At 42.6% G+C, this 10,000-nt stretch overlaps 1 protein-coding gene across 1 annotated transcript; it reads right to left on the bottom strand.

Moving 5' to 3' along the window:
* Nucleotides 1-5,445: 5,445 nt before the first annotated feature.
* On the bottom strand, nucleotides 5,446-6,743 carry LOC121043779 (olfactory receptor 9I1-like). The gene has a single exon (XM_040495777.1). The coding sequence runs from the start codon at nucleotides 6,556-6,558 to the stop codon at nucleotides 5,446-5,448; it is 1,113 nt and encodes a 370-aa protein (XP_040351711.1). The 5' UTR covers nucleotides 6,559-6,743.
* Between the last annotated feature and the right edge of the window lie 3,257 nt (nucleotides 6,744-10,000).

The following is a 10,000-nucleotide window of genomic DNA, read 5'->3' as shown; positions in this document are numbered from 1 at the left end:
TGGTGTCTATCTTTTTTTTTTTTTTTTTTCAACGTTTATTTATTTTTGGGACAGAGAGAGACAGAGCATGAACGGGGGAGGGGCAGAGAGAGAGGGAGACACAGGATCGGAAACAGGCTCCAGGCTCTGAGCCATCAGCCCAGAGCCCGACGCGGGGCTCGAACCCACGGACCGCGAGATCGTGACCTGGCTGAAGTCGGCCGCCCAACCGACTGTGCCACCCAGGCGCCCCGCATGGTGTCTATCTTGGGCATCTGCTCTGATGAGAGTCATGTTTTAAGTTTCACTATGGAGAGGACCACGTAGCAAGTAATGAGCATATTTGGTCAACAGTGGGGAAGGACCCAACTCTTGTCAACATGACGGGAGCCCTGGTCAACCTCTTAATTAGTTTTGTGAGAGACCCTGAGATGGAGACTAACCAATCCCACTAACCTGTCCCTGGATCCCTCACCCACAGAAACTGTGATTGTAAAGGTTTGCTGCTTCAAGCTCCCAATTCTTTCTTTCTTTATTTGCTTGCTTGCTTATTTATTTATTTATTTATTTATTTATTTATTTATTTATTTATATTTTTAAAAGTAGGCTCCACACTCACCATGGGGCTTGAACTCATGAACCTGAGATCAAGAATTGCATACTTTACTGGGGCGCCTGGGTGGCTCGGTTGGTTAAGCGTCTGACTTCAGCTCGGGTCATGATCTCGCAGTTTGTGAGTTTGAGCCCCGTGTCGGGCTCTGTGCTGATAGCTCGGAGCCTGGAGCCTGCTTCGGAATCTGTGTCTCCCTCTCTCTACCCCTCCCCCGCTTGCACTTTCTCTCTCCCTTTCTCTCTCTCACTCCCGCAAATAAATAAACATTAAAAAGTATTTTAAAAAAAAGAATCGCATGCTCTACTGAGCCAGCCAGGCACCCCTAAGCTACCAATTAACAGTAACAGACAACTAATATATATCCTCATAGGGAGATGCTCTTGATTGCAAACATAGTTTCAATACTCTGCCTATGTTTTAAGGTTCTTATTTTCTCTCGAATGTTTAGCCTTTGATTTCTTAGTGTCTTTCCGCCGTTTTTTTATTTTTCATGATTTTCAGAGGGGAGGTTGGTCAGAAAAACCCTAGTCCACCATATTGCCATTTTTCTATGGCATATGCCATATTTCTATCTTCTTCGTGTTTTTTCCTCAGGCATTTACTGAGCATCTACTGTGGGTCAGAAGGTGTGCTAAAAATAGCAGACAGTCTTTGAGTCCATGGGGGTGGTGACAAAAAAAAAGTTCTACTGGGTGTAGGGATAAAAACAAGCAGATATCAAGTACTGTGAAGGGTCTTGAAGAATGAAAGACCAGAGTAGGGGGATGGGAAATGATAAGCAGTAGGGAAGCTATCATTTTAGATAAGGTGGCCAGAAAAGGTTTCTCCCAAATGAAGCACCGCTTCAACAGAGACCCAAATAAAGAATAAGTCCTGCAGATTTATAATGGGGGAAGAATGATTTGTACAGTTTCTGCTTTGTAGGTCTGCAGAAGATGCTGGGAAGGAGAAATGAGTCTCTCCTGACCTCATTCCTTTTATTCAGAGAAGTTGAATGCAGAGAACTTGGACGTACCGCTTGGCTGGTAGATCTGAGAATCCGTGTCACTCTCATTCTCTCAAGCATCAATGGAGCTGCCTTGTCTGGGACAAGCCTTATGGCCGATGCTGACCTAAATGTTCTGGTCATATTTTAGCTGTCACAGAGAATAGGGTCTCTTCAGCCCACCTCAGTGTAGGTTCTGAACGAATCTTCATGGAATGAACTTTACGTGGAATCTCTTCCAGCTTTCCTTCGGTGGCTTAGCCAAGACCCTGCAGGTGGGTAGACATTTGTGAAAAGTAAGGCACTCTCTTTGTTAAAGTGGTCTTTTATTTTATTTCATCTTGTGGAGACCTCTCCATTGGTCTTTGAATGGTTCTTCACATGACTCCCAGTTCCGAAGCAGGACCATTTTTTTTTTTTTTCTGGCTCCTGGAGAAAGAGCCTAATGAGTAAAGCTACTTTCCCTTACGTGATTCAGTACCAAAAAAGGGATAGTTGTGGATAAAATGGCATCCACAGGTGATATAAGATCATAGATGAGAATGGAGTTTCTGGAGCCAGATATCTTGAGCTCAAATCATGGCCTTCTGTGTCTTACGTGGCTTCTGTGACCTAGGGAAACTTGTTTTAACTTCTCTGTGTCGTCGTTTACTCATCTATATGTGGAGATAGCAATTGCGTCTATATCATAGGGTTGCTAAGGCATCACAGGGTTGTTAAATACATACAAAAGTTCTTAGAATAGTTCTGGCAAGTAATAGGTGCTCTGTAAGACTTAGGTATCATTTTTGTTATTTTGTTGTTAGGAGCCAGGGAGGGCAATGAGTTGTTAGGTCCTTTAGATTGTAACAAAGACCCACTCAGATGATCTAATAGAAAGTGAGTCTATGGCTAAGACTCTCTTATGCTTCAAAAGGAGACAGGGATTTCTTGGGGACCTATGGAGAGCCCTAGAACTCAGCCTGGATCATAATTACATCATTCAAGACCTGAAAGATCTAATGCAGCACTAGGGACCAGGTTTATTGCTGCCTCCTTAGCATCTGACATTCGTGCATTTTCTCTTTGGTCTGCCCATTAACGTGACTCAGCCATTTTTGTCATCTCTGATTATAATTTCTGAGTCTTGTTTCTCAAATAACTTAGCTTTTCTCATATTTTTCGGTTCAGATCCTCAAGAGGGAGGTAACTTTATGGGTCCTGCTTAATAATCATTGTATAACGGTAGGGCACCTCATGGCTCTCTGTTTTGTTCATGAATTGATGACACGTGGGTCAGGGGCTTATTCTAGTCTGATCCGATCACCCAAAGGGCAAGACCAAGTGCCAGAACAGTGGTTACCCAAGCAAAGGGCTCTGGGCGGGAAAGTTTCTCCTGTAAAGGGAGTATGATAGAAGTATCCAGGGTACTGAGACCCAGTCCTTTCTTTATTTGAAGGGTGGAGATAAAATCAGTGTCTATGAGTGTGGATCTGCTGTAATATGCTGAAGAACTCCTCCCCGTTCCGGTTCCAGAAGTATGGAATCCTTTGAACCTGATGACTAAGCCTGAACTAGTCCCCAAGGGGGAATTCGTTGTTGGATCCCAGTGTGCCTTAAGGGAAGCAAGAAAATTATTGTGGCTGCATTGGAAAGCTCAGAATGGAACCTTTCAGGGCTCCTCCTTAGTCTGTTATTTCTGATTCTCTTTGAATAACTGCTTCATTTTTGTGTCTTTCTTGACTTCTCTACCTTGGGCAACTGGTCACCTATTCTGCATCTGTTTTACATGTTCAACTTCATAATGCCCAGGAATTATTTTGATTTATTTATTTATTTATTTATTTATTTATTTTTTAATCAAACCTACACTGGGTCAGGTGCTTATTTCTGAACCAATCAACTCTAGGCAGGGCGGTGGGCCATTTTAATATGGAATTTAAATTTAATATGGTTAAATTTAATATGGTCCATTTAAGATGGTTGTTTCCATACAGAGTGCCACAGAGGACCAACTTCTCATAAAATCAAAGTTCAGCAGAGGGGTTTACTGACTGACTGGGTGTTTATCTCTTCAACGAAAAGACATCTTTTGGTTATCTTTGACCATGTGGGGTGCAGATAAATCCACCCCACCCCAGCTAAACACCAATGTTCGTTTTATTTCTTGGGTGAAAAGATTGAATTGTTCATCTTCCTCAGTTCACTGTCTTTCACTACTAGTTGTGATCTGTTTCATTTTTGTTAACAGCCATGGGATTGTGGCAAGGTCTGGGGTGAAAGTGAGGGAAAGGGAAGGGAAGGGAAGAGAAAAGTACATATTGAGCAATGGATTTATGCTAGGAGATTTCTTATTCATCACCTCACTTATTTATTTAGTTTAAGATTTTACCTTGTTTTTTTTAAAATTTAAGTTTATTTATTTGTTTTTAGGAAGCTCTATACCCAATGTGGGGCTCAAGCTTACAACCCCAAGATCAGGAGTTGCATGCTCTTCTGACTGAACCAGCCAGGCGCCCCTTACCTCATTTAAGTTTTACAATATGCTCTTGAATTAGGAGTTGTTACATTTGTTTTAGACCTGAGGAAAATTAAGATCTGAGAAATGAAGCCCTTTACGGTACATTTCACAGTGAATTAGTAGGAGAATCGGGATTCAGATACAAGCCTGAGTCTGAAAGCTGTGCCTTGTCTCCTGCTGTATATGCTGAACAAAGAGACTTTAAGCAAAGGTCCAAAGGGACTATGAGAAAGCATTCTCTTAACTGCAAAATAGGAACCTTCTATTCAGCCCTGTCTTTCTTATTTGCTTTACGGAGTTTCCATGAGGCTCAAATGAGACCATGCATGTGCCATAAAAATCCGTTCAAAAGTAATTATTGAGAGCTCATTTGGTCTGGACTCTGGATTTGGGGTGAGTTCCCTAAGGAGCAAAGCAGAATTTGCCCTGAAGGGTTTTTGTGGTCTCTTTAACTAAACAGAGGATTTAGTTATTCCCCCTCTTACTAAACCTTCTGCCAGCGAAGATAATGTGTGGTTTAATGTTTTCCTTATACCTGTCTTTGTTCTCTAACATTGCTGTTCCTGGAAATGGGAGGCTTGCTTCAAGGCAGGCAATGGGAATAGAGAGGAGAAGCAATGCGTCGTGTCCCGCAGAAACCAGCGAGTTGGCCTTTGAGGAGCCAAAGGTAAGGTGACTTTAGTTCATCTTGGAGATGTCAGAGTAACCTTACACAGCAGGAACAGCGAAGCCAGTGGGATGTGATCAGGTGGAAAGGCAGCTTGCAAATTCCATTGTTGTGGCATGAGCAAGAAGGAAAGTGACCAGAGACTAGAATGGTGAGGAGAAAGGCCTGTTTCTCAAACACTCCCTTCCCTTGGCCACTTAGAGACTCAGATTTGCCTTATTTGGCACTCCCTGCTTGCTGAGGTGATCAGTCACTCATCTATTAAAAGAAGACAAAAGACTATTTAGCATTGATCGCTAGAATCCCCAGATAGAATCTTTGACATAGAAAAAGGCAGTATTAATGGGAGGAAAATAATGAGCAGGAAGGGATGGGAAAGCCTAGGACAGCTGCAAAGACTTGGGGTGAGATGAGATAAACTCAAGGCCCCCTGGACCCCTGACATTCTGTAAGTGAAGATATCAGGCAGTATCATAAGACTGTTGTATGCTAAGAAATGGGCTGGAGGTGCGAGATGGGGAGAAGAATAAAGCACCATGGAAATGAATTTTATCATATTTGCAGTTTTTCTTGTGTGCCTGCTGACACCCATCTACCTTCTCTCTATTTGTGGGGCTAAGTTGCATAGAGTGCTGGTGCCTGTTAGGATATATTGATATGGGAAGAAAATGGACCAGGAGGTAAGGTCCTATCACTCGTATCTACACACTCAGGGACACCTGGAGTCTACCAGTGACCTTTCTGAAGGCTGCTTTCACATCCTTGTTTCTTAGGCTGTAGATCAGAGGGTTTAGCATGGGGATGACCACAGTGTAGAAGACAGACACGACCTTGTCTTCCTCCAGGGACTTGCCCGAGCCACTCTGCAGATACATGAAGATGAGGGTCCCAAAGAAAAGGGCCACAGCGGTGAGGTGGGAGGCACATGTGGAGAAAGTCTTGGCCTTGCCACGTGGAGACTTCACCTTCAGAATGGCCTTGATGATGAGCAGGTAGGATATCAGAATGACCAAGGCGTTGGCCAAGATCACAAAGTTGCCGAAGAAGACAATGACAATCTCAGTGTTTGTTGTGTCATTGCAGGCAAGCTTCAGCAGGGGCGGGAGGTCACAGAAGAAGAAGTTGATCTGATTGTGGTCACAGAAGGAGAGGGTGAAGGTGCATGTGGTACGCACAATGGACCCTAACATCCCACAGACATAGGCTTCCACCGCCAAACTCCAGCAAATTCTAGGATTCATGGCTACAGTGTAGAGCAGTGGGTTGCTAACAGCAACATAGCGGTCATAGGCCATCACTGCCAGCAGGAAACACTCTGTGCCCGCACAGAAGGTGAAGAAAAAGAACTGGGTACCACACTGGCCATAGGAGATGACCGTCGTGCCTGTGGCCAGTGTGGCCAGGATCTGAGGAGTGATGACCGAGGCATAGCAGGCATCCAGCAGGGCGAGGTGGCTCAGGAAGAAGTACATGGGCATGTGGAGTTGGACATCCACTTGGATCAGAACGATCATCCCCACATTCCCCAGAAGGGTGACGATATAGAAAATGAGAAACATCAGGAAGAGGGGAATCTCCAACATGTGGTAGTCAGTAAAACCCATGAGAATGAACTCTGTTACCGTAGTAAGATTATTTGCAGCCATGGATTCAATATAGACAACTGATCTGAGGGTGAGAATCAACAACAACAACAACATCCCAGAATTGAAGGACAGATTCTTTCTATGGTAGAAGTTAGCTTTATATTTCTGGGCCAACTTATAGAGCTTGTTTTTGGGAAATCCTGTACGTGGCCGAGTCTCCGTGGGCATCTATGTTTCTTCCACGTGTTTTGGAGCTGAGCCCTGAGCTGGTGTTTCTGATTCAAATTAATTTGGGTTTGTATTTGGAAATTCCTGTGAAGACAAGAGACACAGAGATTCAGATTTGGAAAGAACCTGGTCAGCAAGTGTCCTAATCCCCATGGGATGCTGAAGTGTCCTGTACCAAGTACCTTCTGCTTGGTCATCTAGCTACTGTATGAACCTCCATCTGTGGACAGTTCTACCCGTTAATGCTCATTTTGGATCTGTTTCCTCTCTCTCTTCGTCTTCAACACATTGGTTTTAGTTTTACCCCTTCCAGACACGCACGGCAAATTCACTTCCTTCTTCTCATAAAAGGCTTTCAGAAGTTGGAGGACGACGAATCTGCTCTTTACGTTGAGTATTCCCTCATGTTACCCACCGATGTGCTTTCTTTTCTTGTGACGTAATTATTCAGCATGCATTCAAAAACTACTTAGTCAGATGGTATTAAAAGATGTAGTTTAAGGGTACAAACTTGGAACTGCAGATACGAGTTCTGGAGATCTAATGTACAGCAGAGTGACTGTAGTCAACAACATTGTATTGTAGACATTGAATTATAGCCAACAATATTGTGTTACAAACTTCAAAGTTGCTAAGAGACTAGTTCTTACTTGTTCCCACCACAAAAGAACACTTGATCATTATGGGAAGTGATGGAATGTTAGCCAACACTATGAGCATATCGCAGTTTATAAATGAATCAAACCACACACTTTACACCTGAAGCTTGCACAATGTTATATGTCAATTATATCTCAGTAATAATAAAAAATAATAAAAGTCTTTCTCTTTAATCTTTACCGTTGAAAAATTTTTTAATGTTTATTTTTGAGAGAGAGACAGAGTGTAAGTGGGGGAGGGTCAGAGAGGGAGAGAGAGAGACACAGACTCTGAAGTGGGGTCCAGGCTCTGAGCTGTCAGCACAGAGCCTGATGTGGGGCTTGAACTCATGAACAGTGAGATCAGGCCTGAGCTGAAGTCGGATGCTCAACCAACTGAGCCACTCAGGTGCTCCTTTACTATTTTACCTAATGTATTTACCACTTATTTTTTTAAGTTTACTTATTTATTTTTATTTTAAGCAATCTTTACACCCAATGTGGGGCTTGAGCTCACAACCCTGAGATCATGAGTCTCATGCTCTTCTGACTGAGCCAGCCAAGTACCCCTAGTTTTTACCATTTTAATCTTGGGAGCCTCCTCCAGCTTGAATCAGAGGTCATTAGTGAAAGAGAGACATTGACATATCATATAAAACATGGTCTCCTGAAGCTGTTCCCCGCACCTGACTCCAGCAGCTAGGTCTGGAGATGAGTTAGCTTCTTTGGAAGGCTTTCTTGTACGGTCAATTTCAACGGTTGTCACCTCTAGGACAGACACTAACTAGCTGAGTAACCTTTAAAATTCACTTTCCCTCCTTGGACTTTACTTTCAATTCTGCAAAATGGCGGGGCTAGGCTATATGATCATTGAAGTTTTTACGTCTCTCACAAATCATGATGCGTATGTCTAGGTATATGGGTTAAATGAGGTTTTTGGAAGGATTTTCCCATTATAACCTGCATACTCCTTAGCTACAAACTACTGAGTAAATAAAATACACAGGCACTATTTCAAGTGATTTGTAGTTACTTACGGGATCTTAAGTCTGAAATTGAGTAATCATACTTGCCAGTTCCAGATAAATCATCATTATTGATCAAGGCAAAGCTCTTTTTCACTTTATTATTTTTCCCTCCTTCTCTCTCCATCCCCAATCCTCCTGCTCCTCACAGGTACGCAAGTTAGTGTATGCAAAATATATATCCTCCTACACTTCGTCCTTTCATATTGATTTAAAAATATGTGTATCTTTTTTTTTTTTTTTTTAATTTTTTCTTTTCAACGTTTATTTATTTTTGGGACAGAGAGAGATAGAGCATGAATGGGGGAGGGGCAGAGAGAGAGGGAGACACAGAATCGGAAACAGGCTCCAGGCTCTGAGCCATCAGCCCAGAGCCCGACGCGGGGCTCAAACTCACGGACCGCGAGATCGTGACCTGGCTGAAGCCGGACGCTTAACCGACTGCGCCACCCAGGCGCCCCAAAATATGTGTATCTTTAAAAAAGACAGTGATTTTGGTGCGGTTTAAATTTTGTATACATGATCTTGTGCTGTAAGTCCTGTTTTGTTTTTTTCCCCATATACACTATGTTTTTGTGATTTGTCCATCTCATATAGGTAAGCCTAGTTTTTTATTTCTGATTTTGCTATGGTCTCCTTGGTATGCTTACAGCACATTTACTTAACCATTCTGCTAAAGATGGTGAGGCTTTGTAAAAATCATTTTATTGTATCCTGGAAACAGCCCTTTGAGGGTTGTTGTCTTATTTATTTTTTAATTTTTTTTTTTTTTTTACTAGTAAGGAATTTGAACTTCTGGGAGATGAATTTGTTTAAGGTGACCTAGTTTAGTAAATGGAAGAGCTGGGTTCTGAATGATAGTGGTTTGATAGCAAATTCTGTGCTCTTCGCTATGAATTTGTTTTGCTGCTTTCCCATACTTAACTGCATTTTTATGATTGATGAAACGAAAAGAATATCTCTGAAGTTCTTTAGATAATCAGATCCTTCCTGCAAAGCTCAGCTAATTTCAACATCTTTCTCAATCTCTAATTCTGAAATCATCATACACCGTTTTCTGTCCATCTCGTGGTGAGGTCCTGGGGTTCCCTTTGATTCGGAGATAAGACTGTTCAATGCACATGACTGGAGAGTGGGTGGCCCAGGTCACTGGGGTACAGCTGCAGCCACTCTGGGTTTGTGCCACATGCATTAGGGTCCATCTCATACTTCTCCTCTAATCCTTTCAGCAGCACGGACAGTGGGGTACAGCCTTGGCTATTTTATGGATGAGCAAAGCGAGGCTCAGAGATGTTAAGGAGGTTACCCAACTTGCCAGACATCTAGGAAGAAACAGAAGCAACATTTGAATCTGGGACTTTCTACCTCCAAATTCTGTGGTCTTTGCTTCACATCATGCTGTCCCCTTAGGGGAGCAAATTACTTTTTCTACAGACCCAAGTCTCAACTGTTAAAATCATAGCATTTCTGAGATTATTAGGCAAATACTCAACTTACATGGGGAAAGGGGACTAAGTTTGACTTTGGAGTTTTTTGGTGGTTCATGGCTTTTCTTTCTTTTTGGGTAAAGGCAGACTTAGCTGGGCCATATCCCTCCTTGGGTATGTTCTTGAAGAAACTGCTTAACCAGTTATAATCCCAATTTGCTCAATGATAAAATAGGAAATAAATAATGGGTTTTTGAAAAGTTAGAATGGGGGCGCCTGGGTGGTTCAGTTGGTTGAATGTCCAACTTTGGCTCAGGTCATGATCTCACGGCTTGTGAGTTCAAGCCCTGCA

Source organism: Herpailurus yagouaroundi, unplaced genomic scaffold (genome assembly GCF_014898765.1).
Source record: "Herpailurus yagouaroundi ecotype Mexico unplaced genomic scaffold, PumYag 187, whole genome shotgun sequence".
Taxonomy (NCBI): domain Eukaryota; kingdom Metazoa; phylum Chordata; class Mammalia; order Carnivora; family Felidae; genus Herpailurus; species Herpailurus yagouaroundi.
This window is presented reverse-complemented; position numbering and strand designations above follow the sequence as displayed.

Coding starts and splice junctions, on each gene's coding strand:
- LOC121043779 (XM_040495777.1), bottom strand. CDS start 6,558: ATGCCCACGGAGACTCGGCCACGTACAGGATTTCCCAAAAACAAGCTC.